Here is a 27,197-nt window from a genome sequence, read left to right as displayed (position 1 = left end):
CCCTGTCCAAACACCGAATTATCGATTAATTCGTGTTAGGTGTGTAATTGTGTATATGATGTCTTGTACCACTTCTACACACAAACAATACAACCAGGATCAAACGAACGGAGTATAAAACTCTATATACAACTAGTGGTCGTTCAAGTTCTACCCGCCGCAAGATGGAAACATTACCAGAAGGTATCTTTTTCATTTATTTATCTGTTTTTATCTCCAATTGTGTATATACAATGGGAAAGGAAGACTCTCATAAAGTCTTAAAAAGACTTAACAAGGTAGGAGACTCCCAGGGAGAAAAGAAAAGAAAAATGTACAATTATATATATATATATATATATATATATATATATATATATATATATATATATATATATATATATATATATATATAAATATATATATATATATATATATACACATTGGTATATTTGTTTACTTCAACGCATGATAGCTGGGACATAGGTTTACCTCGGGGATAGGTTTACCTGACACCAGGTAAACCTAAGTCTAGGGTCTTCTTGTTCAATCAATTTCACTTCCTTTGAGGAATGATTATTTCGAGTTAAGAGAAAACCTCATAAACTTATCAATTCCGAAGTTACAAAAAAAAAATCGTTCATTTAAAGGGTAAAATATCCCCTCAAAAGTGGAGGTAATTCCGAAGGGTATATAACAGAATTACGAACATGGTATATATGTTGATCCCAACTTTACACCTCGATTTTGACCAAATGCGGCTATATATAGTTCCGAAACTTACAGGTTCCTCTAATTACACTGAAATCTTCGTGTTTGTATGTTTTCTTCCATTAATTTGGGATATTTAAGAAAATAAGAGTTTCTATTTTAACTGGCAAATTTACACGTAACGAAACAACGCCCCCATATATAAGCAGTTCTTTCTGTGTTCGGTGGTAGAGCAGTCGATCGGATCGTATCGTTGCTATCCCAATAGCCTAGGCTACATTCAACGTTACTTTATGTAGGCCTAGCCATGTAGTCTACGAAGGAAAGTGCCGCAGGTTACCGTAAACGTTGCCCATTTGAAGTTGGCTTTTGGAACTTTGGTGGAGTATATGCATTGTAAGTAAATTCCTTAAAAGTGTTCCGGATATATTAATAACATTTAGAGTAAATACCTTCATGCTGAACACAAATAAAGTAAGACCATGGTTAGAGTTAGACTTAGAGTAGACTAGCCTAGGCCTGACGTTAGCCCTAAATTGGACCTATCAGTATTACTGGCTATGGTAAATCACAGCTGCCTGCTACTGCCTTTGCTGATACTCGGAATATAAAATATGATAAATAAATTAAAGTATATACTTGTAACAGACTGGTCAACCTACACATTTTGCAGCCTGGTGATCTTCCAGATCATTTAAAGTAAAGGCTTAATAATTGACGCACCTCCAAATATTACTAGGCCTAGGCCTAGTACTACTATTACTATACTAGCCTACTACTACTGTAGCTAGTACTAGCAACTATACAGCAGGCAACCATAACTTTTTGCAGCCAAGCAGAGTTAAATATTTCATGAGTTTGAATCCATTTCAGGTATATGCTGATCAAATTGTGTTTGTGCATGTTTTGGGGCATTTGGAAATCTTACTCCCTAAAAATAACCAAAATTAGGCCTACCTCAATATTATACCACTAATCTCTGGGACCTGACCTTTCTGAGGTTAGAGGCTCAGATAGATAGAAAATTTATTGTCCATTTCAGAAAATACAAAATTACCTCAGAGCATAGCAAACAGCATCCAAAGATAATGGATGTTTACTTAGGCCTTCACTACAGTAAGCTTATCGACAGATGTGTCAATTTAGGGGTATGAAAGAACTTGCATTCGTGCGATGCAATTTTGAACCATTTCACAAAATATAAATCTTTGGGTATGTCTCAATCTCTCTGCCATAAAATAAGGCAGTCAGAAAGTCACAACTCCACAAAAACAGATACACAAGCAAACGGAACACTACAGTAAAAGAAAGGCCCTGATAGATTTCATAAACGGGTTACAAAAGTAAAAAATGTGAAAACGTTTCCCGTCTCAGTACAATATTCATCCCCACAATATTCTCTATATGTGTAAGTGTGCATCAATTAGCCCTGTGTGTACAGTAGTAGTGGTGTGTCATTGGTTCTGATTCAGAGAACTACAGTAAGTCACATAGGGCCTCAGTGTAGCAGTGTACAACAATTTTTTGTAACATGAGTTTTTTTTCCCTGCACCTATGGGATGAATCATGGCTGAAGGTAAACAATTGAGTATTCATTTTAGAATAACAATGCAATCATGGCTAAGTAATTTAGGCATTTTGATATTAACATTATGATGTGGGTAGTGTTAATAGTGCTGAAGTAATAGCTTGATCAAAAGTATTCCTCAAAGTCCCACAATGCCTTCACAGGGTGACCTACTGTACAGTCACTTGAGCACTCAGGAGTTTTTGCAAAAAGAGAAAATTCCTTGTCCAAAATTGCTAGGTTTGATCCAGTTTTACGGAGTCCCATAACAAAAAAACACAGTGTGTGATATATCAATGGAAAAGTGTAAAGATTCAATGTAACATATTTGAAAGGATTAGAGTATGTTGAAAAACCACCAGCTATGCATTTTAAGGAAATAACAGTACTTACCTCATTGAACCTTGCATTGTGTTCACACTAATGAGTTATGAAATTGTTATCTGTGTCTTCATCATTAAAAGCTATTAATTAGGTTGATCAATGGTCTCACATATTAGTGCAATCACAGAGGTTAAATATCAATCAGGTTATAATGCCAAGGGAATCCAGACCTACTTCATAAAAAAAAAAAATCATGGCTCCTATAAAAATCATTCATGATATAAAAACCAGCATACATACAGTATGTGCAACTTAAGTAGTTTCATATTGGGTATCATGTCCAAATAAAAGCTCTTGATTGTATTCAGTTTTCATACTTTTAAAAATGACCATCTACAGGTGTGCAGTAATTTGGTGTTAGTAAGTAACATGAAAATGCACAAGACTAATGTTCAACAGGCACTAAATAGTTCTCATGTCCATAGCACAAACCAGGGAGTTGTTCCATTACAACTCCCTGCACGAACAGGCTATTATGATCAGAGTTGTTATGGAACAAATAAAACTCCCTTGTATGATGTTAGCACAGTACTGTGTGACAAAACACTTAAATGCATACATGTGGTAACATGTTGCTATGATCTGATACTAGCTGGTTGGGTGTATAAATAGATCACCATTATGCAAACTGCACTGCACATGGTTTCCATTATGTAATAAGTTTCATTTTATGAATTTGTCAATTTGACATGTATGCTACTGTATATGTGTAGGCTGCATGTACAACTTATTGTATCTTAATAATATACAGCAAAAAACTATTGAGAACTGTGATAAACAACATTTTCAAAGTGACAGTTGGGGATCTAAAAAGACCACTGAAAGCCTTCTGTAGCGATATAACATGATACTAAACATTATGTAGATCTCTGCAAGCTAGTGTACCCTGCTTTGAGATGTATGGTTTAAATAAGGTTTTCACAAGTTTGCCCTGTTGACCCAACCACTGGCCTAGACATACCAATAAATAGATCTATCCATGCTTCAAATTGAGTTTTAACAATTTGACCATTTTTACCTAAAGTACTGTACCTTTGACCTTCACCAAAAACAATAGGCTTCTTGTACTTGTGATGCATCTATACATACATACTGTACCAACTATGAGATCTGTCCGATATAGCTTACTGTCATGAGAAACTGTGTTTACAAGCTAGGATCACAAACACAGTACTCCTACCAATGCACACGCACACATATGCCATCGTGAGTGGAAAGTTTCAACATCATTGAAACCAAACATTAAAAATGAACTCAGTCATAATGCCAAAGTCTGTGTACACGAGTACTCCTGAGCTTAAACCCCAAATGATACGTTGAGGGACTAAATGTACCGGTATACATAGTCTAGGGTGCATGCAATTTTTAAGTAAATGAACTGCATGCGAGATGAGGCATTGAACCATGCATGAATACTCAGTCAATCTCTTGAAGTGATTGCATGCTAAATTCCTGGGTACAACTTACATACCAAATAATAGATCAATATTCAAACTTAGTAGTGTGGCATTTTTCTCAATTGTTGCATATGCGGTTTCCATGAAAAAAGTGATAGCTAAATTAACTAAACTGACATGAATATTGGACAACATGTACACTACAGTAAGTATTGACATCAAATAGGGAACTGCACTGTCAAGACTTCCACTTGCAATTTATGAAACAATTATCTGGACTTATTTATGTTCATTCTCTTGTCAGAAAAGATGGCTTAAATTTGGCACAATTTGAGGAATGCATGAATGCAGAATGAGAACACCACAGCAGATATGCTCCACTTTATTGCAAGAAGTACAGGGCTGCAATTTCAAGGTCGACGCAGGATATCAAAATACTGTAACTTTGAGCTGCTGGTTCGTGCTGACCATGGGATGCAGCGAGAAATGGCTTATATGGAAATAAGGAGCTCCCACAAGCATATATTGCAAACATCCCCAGTTGTCTTTAATATTCAGTAAGTATTGACTGTGAGATATATTTTAAATCCCTATGACCTGAAGTTAGTTTTCTAAAGCCTTCCCTTTAATATCCTCTTAGTCTGATCAACACACACTATACATAATATAAATTTACTGTACTAAGTTTCAACACGAACAAAGATGATGAAAATTTGCTGTTTATTTTCAAAAACTGTAAACGATCTAAGGCAACGGCTAACAAATTAATGTAAGAAAGACTTTCCACTTCCCACCAAGTCCACTGCCAAACCTTTTGTTTTACTTTGCTACTTCCACCATCATAGAATGTTATCAGAATTGAAATGACTTTATGTGTAGTCTTTGAAAACCAAATGTAATGTAAATCTGCCATCTGGCAGGCTGGAATGAATTGTAGGTAGGATTGTGAAGCAAAGACTTGAGGTGTTAACACACCATCACATTTTAACCTTGATTATGATGTGTTTATTTGTACCTTTTGCAACAATGTCAATATCAAAATGTGAGGCTTTAAAAAATATTTACATGGAATTTACTTCAGTGAAACTTTGACATATGATTGAAATGTTGTTTTGGTTTGTTGTAGGTTAACAAGAGCTGGTGGAATTTCTCCACAAGAGAAGGAAGTACTGTCATCAATAAAATCTGCAGACAGAAGAATATTTTTACTGAAGATCAAAATTTTCAATGAAAGGAAAGGCTTTCGATTAAAATCGGACAAACAACTTCTGTAGATACAATGAGGACTAGATTTATATGTCATTGCTTGGAGCCAGGTAAGGTGCATTCTATGAGTTTGAATTTTTCTTTTTAGTTTCTGGACAGGTATATGACATGCAGCATACAAATTAAAATTTGTTAATGAATTTTCTTCCTTCACAGCATCATAAAATTCATTATTAATAATCCATTTATACAAATTCTTATGTTGCTGTATTTGAGAATAATTTTCGTTAGTAAAACAAAGATTTTAATCATATTCATTGCATTAACTATTATTCATGTAACTCCCTTACTTCGCTGTATCAAATAAAACATTGTTTCACCAATCCATTATTCCAGTTGTTATACTGCTGGGAGGGGAGACACCAAGGTCTTTTAATACTTCAGTTACCCAATTAATGCTAACTAGATGCTCAATAATGCTTCCCACAATGGGGATTTTGGGTCTAGCAAACCTTAAGTCTAGTGGACCCTCAATGTAATGGGCATCTCCCCCCCCCCCCCATGTTGGTACTGCATGTGGTATACTTTTGTTAGTGAAACTAAGAGTTTCATCCTAGTCATTACATTGAGGGATGCTCTTTATTAAACTCCCTTACTTCACTGCAGCGTATTGGTAATCAACTATTCTAGTTGTAATGTTGCTAGTACTGTATTTGAGAATCCTTTTGTTAGTGAAACGAAGAGTTTAATGCTATCCATTACATTTAGGAGTACTCTCTAAGTGTCTACCTTCACAACATCATATAATAAATTTTTAACAATCCATTATCTCTTTATATTTATGACAGAGCTGTAGTCGAGTCCAATTAGCCAGAGTCCGAGTCCATCTGGTCTGAGCCAAATACAAGACCCCTCAATTCCGAGCCGACTCCAGATACCAAAGATCACCTTCGGTAAAAATTCTTGAACTGTTATGATAATTATGCACCCAGGAGGACATTTACCTCATGCTATAATTTTTTCGGACCAGATAAGTGGCAGCAAGCTCTTCCTGGTTCATAAATGTTATAAAACTACTGGGAGGGGAGTCACCAAGGTCCTTCAATACTTTCAGTTACCCAATAAATGCTAACTAGACGCTCAATAATGCTTCCCACAATGGGGGTGTTAGGTCTAGCAAACCTTAAGTCTAGTGGACCCTCAATATTATGGGCATCCCTCTTGTTGGTACTGCATGTGGTATCCTTTTGTTAGTGAAACTAAGAGTTTTATCCTAGTCATTACATTGAGGGATGCTCTTTATTAAACTCCCTTTCTTCACTGCATCGTATTGGTGATCCATTATTTCAGCTGTAATGTTGCTAGTACTGTATTTGAGAATCCTTTTGTTAGTGAAACGAAGAGTTTAATGCTATCCATTACATTTAGGAGTCAACTTTCTAAGTCTCTACCTTCTCAACATCATATAATAAATTATTAACAATCCATTATCTTTTTATATTTATGGCAGAGCTGTAGTCGAGTCCACTTGGTATGAGCCAAATTCAAGTCCCTTCAAGTCTGAGCCGACTCCAGATATTCAAATATGATCACCTTTGGTAAAAATTCTTGACCTGTTATGATAATTATGCACCCAGGAGGAAATTTACCTCATGCTATAATTTTTTCGGACCAGATAAGTGGCAGCAAGCTTTTCCTGGTTCATAAATGTTCAGCCCGGGCGCTCAACTTTCAAACCATGCAGGGAGAGGCAAAATCATATTCAAACCACGACCACCGCCAGGTTAAAACGGGCTTGAACCCTACTCTACTAAAAGTGATATTCTAGTTACATTTAGGATTGCTCATTAAGATTTTCAAATCATCATCATTGTCATGGTTGCTACTTTTTCTGATGTCATCATCATTTGTGAATTATTGTTATTGTTGCCATGTTACATTTGCCAGTATCAATTTTGCTTATTGTTCTCTCAAAATTGCAGAGTAGAAGGAAGAAATGTTAGCTAATAGTTATTATACCATATGTTCTTGGTCTCTAAATTGTTTACGCTGAGGTCAGTATGAACAGAAGTGTTTATAATAGTTTTCCTTTCTGATAAAGTATTTTCTGAATCATTTCATTAATTTTATATTTAAAATGGAATTTTCAGTAGGTGTTGGCTTCATTGAGGGTCAAAGGCTACTCAAGGTCAGTAGAGTAACATAGAGCATCTAACTCAACAAGGAAAAGTTGGTAGTCATATGTAGTGCATATAGGTTTCTGACATTGAGTACTATTCTATAAATTTGTACAGTATAGCAGAAGCCCATGTGAGATAACTAGATATCTGAAACTGAAAGCCATGTTAACATGATAGTTCAATATTGGAATGATGAATGGAAGTTTGTATGCAGGTGTATCATGTGCTGAGTGCTCTTAGCCAAGTCAAAGGTTATTTGAGGCCAATATAGGTAAAATCTGAAAACCTTCATGATCCCATACTATCTAGTATCTGACTAGTAGCTGCTTTAATAGCTGAATCTTAGGGCAATTAATATATTTATCAGAACAAGTAATGTACCTCAAAAGACTTCTTAAGCTCTTTTGAGCCCCATTCAATATTTCAGTGTATTAACTTCATCATTCTTTTAACAAATTTACTCCAAATTGCTAGTTTCATGTTCTGGCAATGAACCTTTGTAATATCATGTTGCATGAGTGCTGTAACTGGTTTACAAGCTTGCAAAAGTCTTAAAAGGAGGATAGGGTGTTGGGATAAATAGTTCAAAATTATATTAACAAAATTGTACCATATTTTGCTTTTCTTTTTTCCCATATGTTGCCACTGCTTGAATAAGACTAGTTGACTTTTTGTGAGCTCCACCTTTGACAACAAGGTACAGTAGACTTCAACTGCATCTTGTTGGCAACATCCTAGGAAAGTTTCAATAAACACAGATGTTTCTATAAAATGAGGAATCTGATGAACATTCCAGTACTGCAAGTCTTTATTGGACATTTCAGCAGGAGGCAATAACCAATTCTGATATTGTTACATACTGTAGGTCCTTCATAAAATGCCACTTAAAGAACTGTATTACTTCCTTGGGAAGGTGAATTTATTGTCAAATACAACATCAAATACAACCTGTCCAACTCCCCCCCCCCCCCCCACACCTCCATTTATCCCGAGTAGTTTACAGAAACTGGGACAGAACATTTTTTGTGGGAAACAAGGTTAAATAATGTTGTTTGAGGTATTGAGCATTTATCTACATGTCCCTTTCGAATCTAGATAGGAGGAAGTAGCAAACAATGCAATGAAGCCATGAAGTTCAAGTGGATGCTTTAATTGTTTTTACCCAAAACATTGCTATATTCATTGATAAATATAATCCACTTCAAATTCAGTACCGTTATACAACATGCAAAAGAGTTATGATATTGATGTACTTTCTGAATTTAGACCATTGCAGGTGAACAAGTTTAACATTGGTTTTTAATTTGACTCTATGTAGAAAACAGCGGTTACATAATGAACCTCAGATACAATATCGTGTAAATACATATTACTGCTAGGAGCTGTTTAACAATCAGTGAAAGAAAAATTTATTACTTGACTATGAAGAGATTTGCAGAACTCCACTCCTTCAACAATATTTACAGTGGTGCAGACTTCAAAGCAGTGCAAGGGCAACAACTGCCTATCTCTTTAAGAAATTTCCAAGTGCTTTCATTTCTTTTGAACATTTACATATGTTCAAAAGAAAAATGACAAATTAAAAGATGTGGTCTTTTCAACATGTTACCACATCTCCCCCACCCCCTCTCTCCCCCATCAAAAAAGTATTGCATGTAAAGCAGTAACCCTTTTTGTACATGTGCAATATATGGGGCAGAGCCTTATTCATGACTTGACCAAGCCCTTTATCCATTTGAATAGCACAAGTTATGTCAGTGGTATTCACATCAATGCCTCATAGAAAATGTGCCTCATGGTAAATTTTCTAGCTGATAGCATGAATGTGAATGAGCTGAAGTTGTAGAAGTTGCTTTGTTTATATATTTCTGAAAGTAACGTGAAATTTCATATTGATTTTAATGAAAATATTTGCATTTATCAGTAATAAACAGAAAGAAGACATAATGATTTCTGCTATAGTGTCTTATCTCTGCCTCTTATGTTAAAATTGTGTTCATTGGTTGGTCCTTGTACTTCGAACATATTGCTCCCTAACTCAGCAAACCCATATTCGATCTGAAGATGCTAATTCAGACAGCTTACTGTTCTAGCAAGTTCTCGACCAATTATATTGATGAATTTGCACTGGATGAATTTGAATCATGCCAACTATGTAAGGAGCCATTTCTTTAAACCTTGCAAGACTGGTCTATAGAGTTTCAGCTAATTTAATACAAGCCGATCGATGAAGAATTCAAATACTGTGTAATCCTATCCTACTTCAAAGGTGTACGTGGTCGAAAGGTTTCCTAGTAAAATTACTGGTCCTTTCAGATCTGCAACTTCATCTTGAGAACTTCTTTTTGGTCACATAGTAGCTTGAAACAATTGAAAGTTGGAGACAGTACTTTGAAGATATGTGCTTCGGCACCATGTACCCAGTGGCGTAGCCACGGGGGGAGGGGTGGGGGAGGGGGGTGGGGGCGACAGCCCCATGAAAACTTGTCGCCCGCCCACTGGGATTTTGGGTGTCGAAAAAATTACATGTGCGAAAAATATATCATTCATTGGTCTGCATGGTATCGAATCTCCATGATGACCACTCATGAACGACCCTTCGACCGCGGACCGGCAGTAGGCTATAGTTGCTGAAAAACCTGACGTGACATAGCGCATAGGCCGAGATATGTCATGATATTTCAAAGCAACTTACCAGATTGTCTTTTTTCTTCTATTTCTCTAAACTATTTGATGACCATATCAAGACATGGGGATCTCAAAATAAAGGATGTTTTGAAACTTTAGAGCAGCTTACAAGGCCTGGGAAGTGTTATTTCCAACGATCTAGGAGGTCTTTATAGCTGAAAATTTCCCGTACGCTGAGCGCCAACCCATGGTGGCACTCCACTCAGGTAGTAACAAGACGCCCTCCCAGGAATTGGTCAAGCCCCCCCCCCAAGCGCCCACCCCCTCCACTGGAACAATCTTGGCTACTTCACTGCATGTACCACAGGTTTATCTGATATCAAAGTGAAAGCGGCTTTCCACAAGAATAAAGAAAGCATATCTACATTTTTGTGTAACACCTACGCAACTCAATCCCCACGCAAAGAAGACTACCTACGTATAGTTTTCATTGAGGATTCCAATAATTCCTGCAATTTCCTACCAATAACATATGGAAAGTCACTCCTGTTATCGTGGCAGAGCTAGGGTATTGGTAAGAGGGGGTGAGAATGGTCTGTATGGGCGCTTTCGACTTTATCGAAGCGGAGCGCCACCACAGGTTGGCGCAGAGCGTACAGAAATCTTTTGAGTAAAGATACTCCCTATATGGCCGGAAATGACCCTTTCCGGGCCTTGCTAATTTGCAGATAAACGAAGAATAAAAAGGTGTCATCGCCAACAAAATGTGACAAATGTCAATAGGTAGATGAGAGCGCCATAAAAAAGTCAATAATCGCGAATAAGTAAAAAAAGTGATAAATAGCTGAAAAGGGCGCCAGCAGTCCATATGAGTCCGTTGGGGGGGGGGGCATCCGCCCCCTGACTGTATTGACGCTCCGCCACTGTTGGGAGCTCAGTGTAGGAAGAGAAGGGGGGAGAGGGACGGTATTTTTTAACGGTTTGGGTGAGCGTCTGCAATGATTCGTAATGACATGTTATCGCAAGCGTTCAACATGCTCAAATAAAAAGAATGAATGAGAAGGAATTCATATCACTTTTCAATCATTTTTTGAAACAAATTGAGCGAATTGATCGCTAGTAATCTTGAAATATGTTTTATCACGGTCATTGTCATGTTTCTCATATGTACCTTTCACATATAAAAGAATTCTGTACGTAATGTTATCAGAAATACTTTAAAAATGACACCAAAGAGATTAAAAATTCTTTTCGAACTTGTTAATAATATTGTCTTTTAAGAGACACCGTAGACACGTTGCTCGGTTGGGTTTACTGCAATAGTGGCAAATGGAGACCAATAGCCGCACTTAGTGGACCTAATGTTATAGTCGTGCATTGACCTTGAACAGAGGGGCCTACCGTGAAAACGTACGGAAAATTCATCCTTTTATATCTCAGCGAGACAATTCCACTGGATACAATAATACGACTCAAAAGTCCTTAGATGTGGTCATCATAACAATCACAATAAAAGATATGTATGAAAAGCAGATTAAAGATATGATGGAAACTCAAATGTGGACCAAAAAACGATGTCCCTACGGATGCCGTTTAGTGACATTTACATAATTTGTGTGTAGTAGGTTCCTTAGCTCTTTTGTGGAAAAACTTTGTAATATGCTTAAAGTTGGTAGTTCATCCATGCTTTAGATTAATGAGAGACATAGATCATCACGTTTTATGAGGAGGGAGGCTATTTTTGAAAATCTGGGTAATAGGTACTGTAACTCTTTTCTTGGAGAAAGCTTGGAATATGCGGATAAGGAAGAAAGTTTCGAGTTCCTCCCACGCATTAGATAAATGAGGGACCTAGTTCATCACGCTTTGCAAGGATATCTAATATAATAGGTGTAAGAGAGTGATTGTAATGAAGGGAAGGGGAGAATGGGGGGGGGGGTAAATGATGTTACCAGGGGGACCTAATAATTTGTCCTAAATGAGATTTAAAAAATTCATTAATGTAAGTAAATTTCATTACTGTCTGCTCTCGCTGATTTCTTTTAACCCCATAGAGCGGAGTGTGTGAGGTGAAGAAGGGTAGGGCAGGATGGGGGAGGGATGATAAATGACGATGTAACCAGGGGGCTGATAATTCGTTCAATAAGAGATTTGAAAATATATATATATGTAAGTTTATATCATTACTGCCTGCTCTCACTGATTTCTTTCAACCCTAAGTTACGCTTATCGGAAGACTATACGCCGATAATACAATTCTTTAACAAGGAGATGCTTCTAATTTATTAAACTGTGTAACTTTCACTAATCTATTTGGAAAAAATATGCTTTTAAGTTGAAAGACTCAGTTAGGATCAATTAAGTAGAACAAAGATCGTTGCGTGCTGCGTGTAACGATGAAGTTTCCTACATTGGGATGGAAGAGTATCAGGGAGTGTAAGATTGAGTGGGAAGTTAAATGACGGTGTAACTGAAAAATTAAAAAAAAATCTTAGTGATAAAATCATTATTGCTTGCTCTTTGCTGATTTAACATTAGAATAAGTGTCTCTAATCATTAGATATTCCTTTAACATACGAGGTTCGGTTGGGGTAGGGGGGGGGGGGACACTAGACGGATTGACGGGGAAGAAGATTGGGAGCCAGTGGCGGAGCTAGGGATATTGGTCAGAGGGGCAAGAAAGGTCTGTATGGGCGCTTTCGACTTTATCTAAGCGGAGTGCCACCACAGGTTGGCGCAGAGCGTACAGAAATCTTTTGAGTAAAGATACTCCCTATATCGCCGGAAATGACCCTTTAAGGTATAGGTGTCATCGCCAACAAAATGTGACAAATGTCAATAGGTAGATGAGAGCGCAATAAAAAAAGTAAATAATCGCGAATAAGTAAAAAGTGGTGAATAGCTGAAAAGGGCGCCAGCTTCACATTTGAGTCCGCCCCCCCCCCCCCCGCCTGACTGTATGGACGCTCCGCCACTGCCTGTTATGACATTAGAAACAAATACTGATATGAGATGAGTGTGGTATATACCTACTCACGACTGATAACAGTATTATAGTGCATGTTCTAGCCTTTTGACATCGTATGAATCTAGCAGACAACGTACAGGTACCGTCTGGTACCATTATCCGTTTTGAGTGCTATTTAGGGGTTCTAGGACAAAATCCCCCCGGACAAAATCCCCCCGGACAATATCCCCCTGACCCATACAAAGCCTGCCTGCAACAACCAGGGATGGCCCAGGTGTGACAGTCAAGGCATGGGACATTGCACTGGTTAGGGTACCGTTCAGGGGATTGGTCAGGGGACTGGTCAGGGTACTAGTGAGGGTACTGGCGAGTGTTACTGTGAGGGCTCCTGTTAGGGTACCTGTGAGGGTACCGGTCAAGGTACTAGTCATGTGACTGGTCAGGGTACCGGTCATCATCCTGGTCACTCTACCAGTCAGGGTTCCACTCAGTGTACTGGTTAGGGTACTGGTCAGGATACCAGTCCGGATACTGGTCAAGGGACTGGTCGGGAGATCATTGAGGGTAATTGCGAGGCTACCTGTTAGTGTGGCCATGGGATATAGCTCCATGGTGTGACATTTAAGGGACCGGTCAAATTACTGTTTATTGTACCAGTACTAGTAAGGGTACTTGTCAGAGTATGTGTCAGAGTGCCTTTCAGGATACCAGTTGGGATACCGGTCGAGGTACCGGCCGGGGTACGAGCCGGGGTACAGTCCAGGGTACTGGTCAGGGAGGGGTACCGGTGGGGGTAACTGTCAGGCTCACTATTAAGGTACCGGTCGGGGTATGGTTGGAGTACTGGTCCGGGAACCACTGAGAGTACCACTGAGAGTACCAATGGAAATACTGGTGAGGGTACCGGATGACGGTATTGGATGACGATACCGGGGACCGGGATGACACATTTTTGTAAAGAATTGATGGGATTTTTTATAGCTTGGGGAGATTTCGGCTTGGGTGGATTTTGTCCTAGGGGGGATTTTGTCCAGGGGGATTTTGGCTCTGGGGGATTTTGTCCTAGGGGGACTTTGTCCGGGGGGATTTTGTCCTGTCACCCTATTTAGGTATTAGTATTGGACCAAAAACAGTATTAATGTCGGCACGAAACAAACGTTAAAGAAAGGTCAAATGTTGTTTGTCCATCTCTAACATCCCTGGTGGAACCATGGAATTATTTGAAAATTGTCAGCACTGTGGCAAGTCCCCCAGACATTTTGATATGTTACCATTATAGTTAACAAATTGGGTAAAGCCTGTTCAGGGAATGATGATAAGCAGCCCCTCCACTTTTATGTTTTTGACAAAATACTATACACTCAAAGCCAGATTTTTAAAGCAAAAAAATTATGGCTCAGGAACTAATGGTATACTGGCAGTTTTGAACTAAAATCGACAGTGAATATTACATGAATTGCATCAGAACATAATTTAAGTAATGCATAAATGCATGCGCAGTTGCAACTGTTCACTGTATGTTTATTTCTTTTCACTCCTCAGAGGAATACTGCTACAAACAGTCAAACAACAAACAATTTTCAATTGATCAGGAATACAACAGAAAGTGTCCATTTCTTTTCACTACTGTACAGTATACTGTGTTGCTGACTCAAAACATAAACAGAGATAGAGGCAGTGAATGCGATTGCTTAAAATTCATCAAAAATTGTTGACGATTTGTTTTTTTAAACTTCTACCCAGAAATCTGGCTTATTACCAAACACATACAGTAGTGGAGATTAGCATGATATTAAAAGACGAGACACAATAAAAATTGTACAATCATATTCAAGCAGTTGATTGTATTTTCAATCCCAGTTTATATTTTTCACAAGATTTATTTCACATAAGCCAGGATACTTGCACTATTTCATGACCTCAATTTACTGACCTCTCTCATACATGAGAAACATTTTGGGAACTAACTTATACCTCAAGTATTTATCTAGACTTACCAGTATAGGCTGTATCTAATACCGTAACCAATGCAAATTACCACAATATCATGGAGTTTCCATGCTTGGAGGGACAAAATTATACACTATACCCCTGGATTGCACAATTTCATACCTATAGTTACAAGTGTTGTGGTTTTACAGTATGTTTCATTGGGCTGCACTAGGTTTCCATGACATTGGTGCTAGTTGCATGTGCCTTTGCTGTATTCACTCCCCTCAATTTTGAGGGGAAATAATTTAATTTTGTTTAAAGAATAAACTGGTTCTTGGTGTAATAAAAGACCACAAGCTTTCAGTAATTAAGTCAGGCCTAACATTTTAAACTTTTCCCATAGCATAACCCCTGAACCCCACTTGTAGAATTGTGAAACTGTGGTTCAGAAACAATGCAGTGTACCCCTGGAGATTTTGAGGGATAAAAGTTTGAAAGATTTTTATAATAGTAATCTGCTTAACAAATACCCTTAGTCCTGCACAAGTATCTGTGTGGTGGTTGTTGAAAATTACTGTACTATGGCTTGCTGATCTTGTTTGGAATACAAAATTAAAACATCTTAAAACATGAGAAATGCATTTAAGAACAGTTAAAGCAAGGTAAGGCAGCAAAATATCCAGTAACCTCAACACTTAAGCATCAGGACCACTTCAGTTGTATAACAAGTTCCATGTTCTTGACAAGCAGCTGCAAATGTTCCCTAATACTTACAAAAACATGTAGTGCCACAATGTCACCAAACTAAAATATTTCAAGAAGTACATTGCAAAAGAATGAGTCCATTTATACAGTTAAATATGTAGAAGACTTCCCATGAAGACTGTCTGCATTCTCTTGGTTCTGTCTGCTTGAAGCTTATACTATTAATTTCCTCTATCTTTTATATGGTGTAACAGTGTAACATATCCTGGAACTAGTTAGTTTTCTGTTACTGCTCTGCATTTATGTGAAGCAAATACTACATTACTGTGCCAATCCAACAACTATTCCCAGCAACTTCCTAACTCCATTGAAAGATGTGCTGTGTCCCAGAGGATATACATGAGATGTGTGAATCTACTTCGCGATTTACAGGACATACTTTTGCTTTGCTTGGCATCGGCTTCTATGCAAGCTTTCAATTGATAAGCCCAACAAGGAGCTACTGTATACCACTATGTACAGCATGATGAAAAGCTTGGTTGATGATTGTATTCACCCCACTGTAAACTGTGTGATAATCTTGCCTGGCATTTCTAATTAGAGCATATCCTTTGCTGTATTAGCCTGTAGATCTATCCATCTGTTGGTACAAAAAGAAAAGCTTTCTCTTAAAGATATGCTGATTTGGTCCCAATTATAGCACGCGCAATATAGCTTGGAATGTTTTGCGATTACCGATTAGACCTCACATGACCTCACACTCTACAAATGAAGAAAACAATGAACTGCTTTACAAAACTAAATCTCCTGTAATTCAGCCAATATTTTAATCATCTCACAACCTTTCATATATACTATTTTCACTGTAAATTTCAATTCGTTTATCCATCCCATTTTGGGCCCATTAATTCTTGATTCATCTTGCCTTGTATACAACATTACACATTTTATTTATGCAGCCATGCATTCAATTGGAGCTGAAACAGCTCCCTACCATAGCAAGTGCTTTTAAAAGTTGCAAGTCATTCAAGCTTTACCAATTGTAAAGGTTTCAAAATTTAAATATGCATGTACATTTTATGTGGACCTAGCCTGACAATTTGGTGTTGTCTTGCATTGACCTTTAAGATTAAAAACCAGAGAGTGGATATAGCTCTAGTGTAGTTACTGTAAATACTATGGACATAGAGGAAAAGATACCACCACATTAACCAGATCATACAAAAGTTTTCATCCCTTCTGATTGTTTCTTTCTTCATTCCATAACTTTGGAATAAATTACCTCAGATGTTACTCGTATTTGAGATAATAGAGTCCTATGGTATCAAGTTTATGCGATGTCAAACCTACAGAATATTAACTTACTTTTTGGTTAATTCAGAAAATATCTTCCATTTTGCTGTCAATGATGCAGTAGGTCACCACATCAGTCTGTCCCAGGCGGCATCTGTGCTCTAGCTATGATTGCAACCGTTCCAATATTGACTTTTTCACTGCATGGCAGCTACATCGTACAGTGTTATTCCCTTGGATAGTGGGCTGTTGTCATTCATCTTGAGATTGAGAATGTTGATCATCAAATTTGTCTGAGAAAACATTAACAGTGCCAATCAAATAAATATCAAATGGTCAGAGTGTAGATGTGCATTATTTCAATTTTTATTGTACACTTCTCTCCAATATATTTTGGGCCAATACAGAGCTCAGATCTTTAACACTGAATATTGCACATTTAGTCAACTTGGTGGATCTAAATAGACTTAACAAAATGACCTACAGTATATGCAAGGGAGGGGACAGAAGGCTTTATCAAATTTTTGTGTTATATATATTTTTGGAGGATGTTAACTTTTAATTAGGTGCACTCAGCTTTTGTAATAGTTACATTATGGAAATGTACTGACTCAATAACCTTTTGGATGCATGGCATTGTTATTTTGTACAAATTTTGGCTAGTTATAAATAAGACACTTGAAACACAATGCATCACTTGAGAGACTTAGATTAAAGGTATTCTGCATTGGCCCAAATTTGATGCTGGATTTTCTAGTTTTATATCCTTTAACTGTTTTTATGGATACCCTCACTGGGATATTCAGACATCTTACAGTACAGTGGTGCTTAGAATGTCTGAGAATATTTTGGAGAGTAAAGACTTCCAAGAACTTTTTGAAAAGTTCTAGCAGTTATAGCATCTCTTATTCAATACAGGCTACTTGTAAGTTGCATTTGCATGGTGACTTCAGTCTCTAATAATCTAGGCATAGCTACTGTACAGTATAGTAAAGGCTTCATAATTGACGCACCCCTGTAATTGACGCACCTTAAATTATTACTAGCAACGATACAGCAGGCCACCTAAACTTTTTTTGCAGTCAAACAGAATTACATATTTCATGAGTTTGAATCCATTTGAGGTATTTGCTGACCAAATTGTGGTATTTTTTAAGCTTTTAACACCCTCCCCCCAGTTTTGCACGTTTTTTGGCCATTTGGAAATCTTACACCCTTAAAATACCCAACATTACCTCAATATGATAACACTACTCTCTGGGACATGACCTGTCAGAGCTAGGAGGCTCAGAGCATAGCAAACAGCATCTAAAGTCAATGGATGTATACTAAGGCCTACACTACAGTTAGCTTATCGACAAATGTGTCAATTTAGGGGTATGAAAGAACTTGACACGGCAGACATTTTGTGGTCAAATTCTGCTCAATTGTACGGTGCATAAGCACAGAACCTTAAATATTTTGAGATCAGAACATTTCTGAGGAGCTACACATATGAAAAACACATACAGTTGAGTAATTTGGATTTTTCCTTGATAGATATCATTGATCAAATCCTTAAGTGCGTCAATTAAAAGCCGACCATGCTACAGTATCTGGTCATGATTAGGGCAATGTACAGTAACATAATTGTCCAGCAAAATCTAAGGCCATATATGATACATACTGTACATGCACAGTAGGCTAAGAAGTTAAGCTGACCTACTTGAAATCTAATTTCTCTGGCAGTTGGTATTAATTTGTAGCTCAAACTACAGACCAGTTTACCCTTGACCCAATGCTAAGGTAGTGTTAGGACTTGGACTATGGCCCTAGGCTACAGTCGAACGTAGGCTAGGCCTTACAAGTTTTAGGCTAGAAGCTAGTCTAGACTATAGTATTGAAATATGGGTATGAACAAATAACGTGAAGCTGTATGCAACAACGTTATAATATCAACGTTAATATCACCAAACTTTATTGATTAATCTCATGGACCTTACCTGAAGTTGTTGGTGAGACGTTTTCGTGTTAACGGTACTTTTTTAAGAAAAAGTCAACAAGGAAAGAACCTGGGCACGAAAACCAAACTTCCCGGCGAACGACTGACCCGATCTCAAGCCCAGTCCCCTTACATCGGGAGGGAACAGATACTACACATCATCTTATATTAGCCGAAACTGTTATTGGGTTGCATGCAATGCAGCCTACGGGTATGCTTTAGCGTTAGCCCTGGCGTATACAGTGTACACAATGTAGAGCGTATACACTGAATACAGGCAACTGCGGCTGTCAAGAAAACTACGGATGCCTGTACGTCAGGTCAACTTATATACCAACTGGGGGATATACTTTGAGAGCAAGACTTAGGTTTACCGTAAGGGTTTGACAAATTGGATTATTCCTTGCCAAATGACCCAAAAAGTAGGTAGCAACTTATAACGACTGATATGCAGTGCTAGTACCATAAGGTATACTGATGTAAAATTTCAAGTTGATCCAATCATTTCACCTCAGGTAAACCTAAGCACCAACTCGGAGAAGTAAACGTAAATACCAATCCAGTGCTATATATATATATATATATATATATATATATATATATATATATAAATATATATATATATATATATATATATATATATATATATATATGTATATGTATATATATATATATATATATATATATATATAATATATACAGTATATACGTAAGGATTAAATATACAGTAATAATATCCTAATGATGCTGAGATGGATACGTGAATCGATTATATAATACCAGTACAAGTTAATCAATTCCTTTTTCAAATGTCTGGTGAATGTGGGTTTTGAAGTTATAGAGTTCAACTTTTTTGATAGATCATTCCAAATTTGTATTGCTCTATTACAAAGACCGAATTTCCCTATGTTACTATGGTAAAAATTGCAATGAGCGTTGTCGGCTTGTCTTGTGTGATGGTTATGTAAGACTCTGTTACTATAAGTGACTGGTATAGTAATCCATTCCATGTTTTGTAAGCAAACGTAGCAACATTGACTGTTATAATATCACCAAGTTTTTATAAATTTAGGGACTTAAATATTCCACTAGTATGTTCGTAGTTTTTGTGGTTTTGTTTTATAGTTTTCATTGGATATTTCACGTCAAAGTAGTTTGATTGTGAGTACGTTTTACTAAGAGATTGAGACTACAACTAGGCCTATACTGATTTACCCGGTATATGTATATATATATATATATATATATATATATATATATATATATATATATATATATATATATATATATATATATATACACGTGCTTGATAATACACAAATAACTAAAAGAAAATGATTTTCGAATGTATTAATACCACCAATTCACGAGATGAGCTTGATTCAAAGCTGGATATGATATAAGAACTACTGATGATCTTTTAATTAAAAACGGAAAGTTTGCCTTGATTATAACACAAAATTTTACAGTTACCATGAATGATATTAAGTTTCATAGCGATTCAGTTCTCCAAGAAGGGAAGTGTTAAAGGAGTATAGAAACTTCAAAATATGAAGCCATTCAAAGTACGTTCCTTTAATGTCGGCTGTAATCTTACTATGTTTCCTTTTATAAATACGAGAGCAATTAATAGCGGATAAGAGGGCCGAGCAAGGGACTCTCTTGTTTTCAGCTACAATTGAATGCTGCTTTAAGTTATGACAATATGCATATATAGGAATATGCTACCACAATTAGAGTGATGAACGACTCACTGAAAATTTAACCATCGGAAAATAGTCCTAACTTTAATCTAGTGAAGTGACTTTCAGGGATGATTTTTTAACCATCATTAATCTATCGGATGTTGACGATGACTAAAGGGCTTTTAAGACGTTTGAAAAATTCCTGCGTGAAACAGGAAGATCATAACGTATCGTAGCGAGAGCTGACAAATGGGTTGTTGGGGAGCACTATATGCTAAACTTCGACCTCTTCTAGCTCAAAATTCTAAACTGTGATAGTGACAAAAATTGAATGCGCTGTGATAGCCCAAGCTATCATTTTATCATTTTGTATGTATATAATATTTCAGTTAAAAGCTCCTGTCTTTTGCACTATAGCGGCCTTGGAAGTGACGATTTTTAGTGCGTAAGACAATGGAGGACTTCATTGTGGTAGGACACCTTTAACTAGTATTACCGTCCCGTCATAACTTTTGAATAAATTCTGAGAATGGTGCGGCGAGGAACGGTAATCAGATCCAACCATAAATGCTTTTCATAACATTTTCCCTTTAGAGATCTCTTCGCTATTCGCGGGACATTGTAGAGTTTTGTCTAAGTAGATAGAAACCTCACTTGTTCATAGCACTTTCTAGATAAACAACCGTAGATTTTACTCTCCAGTCGTTTTAATATCTAGCTATTCATCAATTTTATCAGATATATAAGCACGTCAATTCAAAGTATTGTTTTCACGGTGCCATCGTTTAATAAGTGTAAAATAAATCATTCTGGATCACTTGGAACGGGTCATCATACTAGGTTTCAAGGGCCAATGAATAGACCCAATCAAACGAGGATTAAAAAACTCTCAAGTACTTGTTGAACGTTGAGATGGGGTTACATCTGGAGAGCTAGACCGTTGTTTCTTAATCTCTAACATCCCAATGGTCCGACAGTCCATTTTCAAAAGAGAAAAAGGAAGCAAACAACCGTGAATTGATATGTTGCAAATATTTGATTAACCATGCTATGCAAATATGTAGGTGCGGGAGAAGAGGGGGTGTGGGTGCGTAGATGTTATCAGAATGGAATGGCGTCCCTAAGAACTCGATATTTTACTCGTAGTCATCGAAGTTGTAAACTAAACGCAAAATACTTGTGGTTAAATGAAAAAGGTACCATTAAATGAATTATTTTAAAAACTATACATAAAAATAAATAAATAGATAGAAAAAAGGCATAATGTACTCGTTACTCAGCTAAGCAGTGTTGAAAAATATGCCTAAACTACAAGAAAGCACTACTTGATTCAAGTGTAGAGTTGATCGACAGAAATGTTGTGTATATAACGTTTCAGAATGATGATGAACCAAAGTTGTGCAGGAAAAGACATTTGTCGTCAAGCAAGGGCCCAAAACCGGGTCTTCTGTATAAAGTGTTCAGTTGTGATGTACTTGTGGGCAGCTCATAAGTTGACCACCCTCTTATAGTATCACCTACGTAAGAAAGCTGCTAGCCTATACTGGATAAATGTCGCATGTTTTGTTTCATTTTATTAGTCGTAACCGATCACAAGTTTATCTGGTTCGTGTTGACACAGCTATGCTGTCTCGGGGACCATGGATAGGCAGGCTACCTCTTTTAGGCTATCCGAACTAGCCTAGCCTACCTCTTGGGCAGGGCCGTATCTAGAGGGAATGGGTGTGTGACACCATTCACCAATGAAATCGGCAAAGTTCTGCAATAGTGGGCAAAATAAAGGAAAGAGAAAAAGAGGAAATGAGACAGGGAAATTATGAAAAGAACGAAGGGAAAAAAGTAAGAAAGAATAAAGAGAAAAGAGTAGATAGAAAAGAGCAACAGTGGCGCACTGAGCGTGGTGAGGAGGGGAGAAGGGGTGGGGTCCGCCCAGGTACCAGACAGGGACTGCCTTCCACCGTCCCAAAAATTAGATAAATAAAAGAAAATTAAAGTAAATAATTATTTATGGGCATTCTACCAGCTACTGAGGAAAGGTGGATTTTTTTCCCCACCAACTCCGACCAACTCATTCAATGTTTTGATGACGCTTTCATTCAGACGATTAACTGTTGCATATTCATGTATTTCATTTTTAGGTTCCAAAGAAAGGATCATGGGCGATAAAGATGTGGTATCAACAGATGAAACCACAGAAAACAACAACGCCAACGAAGAAGAACAACAGGTGGCCGTTGCGAATTGTTCACAACCGTCCTCTGAAGGCCTGCATGAAGTAAGACGACTTATAGCAAGTTCAAGTTTGCAAATTTTGCTTAATATCATCATTTTGAAATTAGTTGGAATCCATTGATTACAACTGTTCCCAGATTGAAGTTTCAGCACAGCATTTTGTAGGTCTCTGTGGTATGAATATTTTGAAGCGGAATGTCAAAACTTTAAAGAACTTTGTTAAGGACGAAGGGTGGGGAGGGGGAGGGGGGAGGGGGAGGGAATACTGAGAGACAGATTGAAAATCACGGTAAATCTAGCTTCAAAGAATAGTAGCCATATAAATATATATATATTTATATAAATATATATAAGACTTATAATGCGCACACACCACTCAAAGAATGAGAATATATATATATATATATATATATATATATATATATATATATTAGACAAAAACATAGAAATAAATTATAATACTCATAATTGACAGATAAGGAGTATTGTATAAGAAAACATCTTGAACTTTCGCCAGCAATACTTGGTCATCAGTGAAATGAATAGTAAAATATATATATATATATATATATATATATATATTTATATACATATATATATATATATATATATATATATATATATATATATATATATATATATATATATATATATATATATATATTTATATACATATATATATATATATATATATATATATGTACATGTACCAATAAAACCAGGACTATACAGAAACAAAGAATAAGAAGAACGGATTACAGATATGTTTGTGGAATTAGTAGTTGTTTAGGGGTTCCAAGGCTTTGTTGAGACCGGTGATATGAGACTTAATACGTATTGTAATTGCTTCTATAGCTTAAAGTCCTTAACTGAACGTAAACGGAAATATATTCGATTGGTTCTTTCATATATAGTGATTCTCTTTTGGGACTCATCAGGAGATGGTAGGGATGGAACCCCGCAGCTTCCGTACCGCTAAGCCTAAGTGACAATACTGAATATGAGTGAAAGCGTTAGAATGCCTAAAATACGCATTTTGTTCATGCAAAGATAATATCATCACATTATTTACTTTTCAGACTAATAGCAGTCTAATCAGTCAGGACGCCACCGAAGATAAACCACCCCCTAATTTTGCCATGGCTATTGTGGTTTCACTACTTTGTCCAGGGGCTTTCTTGTGTGGGATCGCGGCTCTTGTATGTGGTTTAAAGGTATGTGTACAGGCATTAATCAGATTTTAGAATGCGATTCCTGTAGTATAGTCAGTATTGCGAAGTTTGGAACACTGCGAACTCCTGCGAACTCGGACTCCTTAAGAAATACACGATTTCACCATGACAACCTACAGGAGGAGCCAAATTTCACCAAAAAATACGAAGCTACAGTTATTTTCTCTCCAAAATGACCCGTGTGCAAGAAAGTACTTACATATTTGTCAATAAAATGACAGAGATCTATGAAGTCTGTTATAATTATTGAAAGAGCAACTGCGCCACCAATTTTATCACCTGCGTCACACTGTGGGTTTGGTGTCCGAACTTCGCAATACTCTAGCAAAGAAATACCCGTCCAAAATCACGAAGAATCTTCTTGAAATACAACGTGAAAACAGTTTGCAGGAAAGAAAGTTTGGCAGTGTATCGTAATATAACACAATTCTCCCACCATCTCAAGTATATTTTCAGGTGATTTAGACCAGAAGATATAGTTTTTGGGGGGTTTTAAGGCTTAGGTGTCCGAACTTCGAATTGACCATGCTACTCTAAGCTCAACGTTTTTTAATCTGTTTGGGGGAGAGGAGGAAACGGGGGACTAGGGTATATGCATAAACGATAAATTAAACTATGGAGCCGTGCGAGTAGTGGCTAAGGTTACGAATCACTGATTCGATATTTATTACTCAATGGGGGGGGGGGGGGGGCGGGGGAGGGGGAGGGGGGCGCGGAACCAGGATTATAGAAATGATGAGGTGTAACCCTCTGGGCATTGAAACCGACTCTCATGAAAGGTGGGGAAGAGGGATGGTCATAAAAAGTGAAACTTTTAGACGTGAAATGGTTCATCGTGAGACATAGTTAGAGTATAAATTATGTATATTTTTACAAGTAATTAGTTTTAATCTTTAAAATGAGTAACTTTTTCGGCAGAATGTCTATTCAAAATATGTTAAATTCTAAGAAAACTGACCGTAATTTGAGTTCCAGTTAATATTTATATATCCATCCCTGCGTTCATGATAATCAGTTTCAATATATGCTTAATCTGTGGAATGATCCTTTCAGGCTAACTTTATGAAGAGCCGCAGGTCTAAATGTTAATGCTAATCCATTTTTTTCATACAAAATGTAATACATCAACCAAAGCGTGCCCTTCAGATTTATCATAAACACCCCAGCGCTATTGCAGGACATTTCAACAACATTTGTCTTTGAAAAAAGTCATCATGCATTGTGAACAAAGCATAATACTCTAAACCTGAAAACAGTATTACTTCTGAAAATTACCATTTTGTTCACTTGGTAAAAACAACCAAAATTGGCAATACAAAAGTACCTAATCATCATATTTGTAGAGTACAATATGTGTTTCGATATGTTTTCAACGCCTCCCGAAACTCCGTTCAGATTTAAGCCTTTGAGCCCCCCCCCCCCCCTCCGGCCCACCCGGCCTCCCACTTCTTTTCTTATACAGATTTTGGATGTCTCAGGCTTACCAAATCACAAGTCAACACTCGGCTTTATTAAGCCTATACAACACTTATATATTAGATATACGCACAATCAAACTAACATACCATGATAACACTAATAGGGATGGGTGGAACCGTTAGGACTGCACTTTCGTATTCAATGGAATTGAGTATGGAAAATTTGACAAATCTTAAAAAATAAAATATATGCTGGAACAGTGAGCACATTTTAAAGCTTTTCGATTGGCAGATAGAGTCGTTAATGTGTTTCCTATCAAATGAATGAGTGATATTAATTAAATCATACAATATTTTTGATGATATTTTTCAATACTTGTGAATATTGAAATGCATTATTCTTATTATGATTGATTAACAGGTCCGTAACGAACTGAAACATGGCGATATAGATACAGCATACCAGTCATCGAAGATCGGGAAAATGTTCATTACGGTCGGCTATATCACTACAGCGATACTATTGAGCGCTGCGCTGCTTGCATCGATAACCTATGAAGTGTACAGGTTAATATCTGTGGGTCGATAGCTGATGATCGTAATGATACTATACGCACTCAAGCAGTATCATTCATTACTCCACCCTCTAACTTAACTTCCTAGTGTTCGATTAACCAGTGTTTGAGATAGTGAAACAGTCACTGATGATGATGATGTTTATTATTATTAAATAGTTGATAACCTTTTGCTTGGATCACTGTATTTTATAAAGCAAACATAGTTACAACCCTGGCTTTTCCGTCCCCATGTAAATATTAATACGGAAGCTATTATAATAATTCTTATCATTATTATTATTATTATTGTTGTTGTTGTTATTATTATTAAAATAGGAATAATCTTTTTAGGATATCATCCTTCATTAATGAATATAGATAATTTTTGTGTAGAATTAAAGATCGGCATATGATACATTAATCCGAGAAAAGCTCATCAAAGATTCCTAAATATCGATAGTTGGTTGTTGAGTATTTTCAATGCTCCTTAAGTAATATGTCGTAATTCTATTTATTTGTAAAATAAACTGACTTTTTTGTACAGATAATTATACCATTGTACTAATCGTATTAATTGTTTGGCTAATTGGCGTATTATATATATTAGTATAGCAGTGGCGTATGAAGCTTTCAAATAAGTGAAGGTGTGTAAAACCAATGGTGTTTGGGGGTATATCCCATAAAAATGTTCGCCGTATACGCTACGGTGGCCTAAAAGTTTTTATCACAAAAACCTCAATAACTTTGTTTTCCAAATTTCAACGTTTACTTTCGAAATTACGACGACCATATTTTCCTCACAATTCGACCATTTAAAAAAAAAAAGGTTTATCGACTAATAAATAAATTATATTAAATAATAATATTAAATAAATAATATTAAATAATATTACAATCTTCTTACAAACTTCTAAAATCATCTTCATTAAATGTTTTGACTCTTTTTATCAAATCAAGACTTCTATTGCCAAAGCTCGACTTTTTATCTCAATTTGTCAAAGTTTCCTTCAATTTAATTTTCAACGTTACATGTTGAAATGAGTAGGTTTTCTAATCTCGAATTTTATTGCCGCCGTGTTCACTGAAATTGCAACTTTTTTTGACGACATCTTAACAAAAACTGTTGAAATTGCATCATATAT

General features: G+C 36.7%; 1 protein-coding gene and 2 long non-coding RNA genes across 4 annotated transcripts; 2 read left to right on the top strand and 1 right to left on the bottom strand.

Moving 5' to 3' along the window:
* The first annotated feature begins 26 nt into the window (after positions 1-26).
* Positions 27-27,037, top strand: LOC139982732 (uncharacterized). Its single transcript, XM_071995809.1, has 4 exons — positions 27-183; positions 22,755-22,891; positions 23,928-24,062; positions 25,920-27,037. The coding sequence occupies exons 1-4, from the start codon at positions 165-167 to the stop codon at positions 26,085-26,087; spliced, it is 459 nt and encodes a 152-aa protein (XP_071851910.1). The 5' UTR covers positions 27-164; the 3' UTR covers positions 26,088-27,037.
* LOC139982733 (uncharacterized) lies at positions 461-9,871 on the top strand. The gene is made up of 5 exons (XR_011798313.1): positions 461-1,086; positions 4,343-4,595; positions 5,165-5,354; positions 6,093-6,197; positions 6,755-9,871. It is a non-coding gene; the product is annotated as an uncharacterized lncRNA (long non-coding RNA).
* Positions 14,854-19,383, bottom strand: LOC139982734 (uncharacterized). 2 transcript variants are annotated; one of them, XR_011798315.1, is made up of 3 exons: positions 18,933-19,383; positions 17,023-17,243; positions 14,854-16,297 (listed from the first exon to the last, which is right to left on the bottom strand). It is a non-coding gene; the product is annotated as an uncharacterized lncRNA (long non-coding RNA). The 2 variants fall into 2 exon arrangements; XR_011798314.1 differs by lacking the exon at positions 18,933-19,383 and having other exon boundaries at positions 17,023-18,901.
* Positions 27,038-27,197: the final 160 nt, after the last annotated feature.

This window comes from Apostichopus japonicus, chromosome 16 (assembly GCF_037975245.1).
Source record: "Apostichopus japonicus isolate 1M-3 chromosome 16, ASM3797524v1, whole genome shotgun sequence".
Lineage (NCBI taxonomy): Eukaryota > Metazoa > Echinodermata > Holothuroidea > Aspidochirotida > Stichopodidae > Apostichopus > Apostichopus japonicus.
This window is presented reverse-complemented; position numbering and strand designations above follow the sequence as displayed.

Excerpts from the sequence above, each read along its gene's own strand:
- LOC139982732 (XM_071995809.1), top strand. Across the intron at positions 22,892-23,927 it reads CCTCTGAAGGCCTGCATGAA|ACTAATAGCAGTCTAATCAG; the intron begins GTAAGACGACTT and ends TTTACTTTTCAG. Across the intron at positions 24,063-25,919 it reads CTCTTGTATGTGGTTTAAAG|GTCCGTAACGAACTGAAACA; the intron begins GTATGTGTACAG and ends ATTGATTAACAG.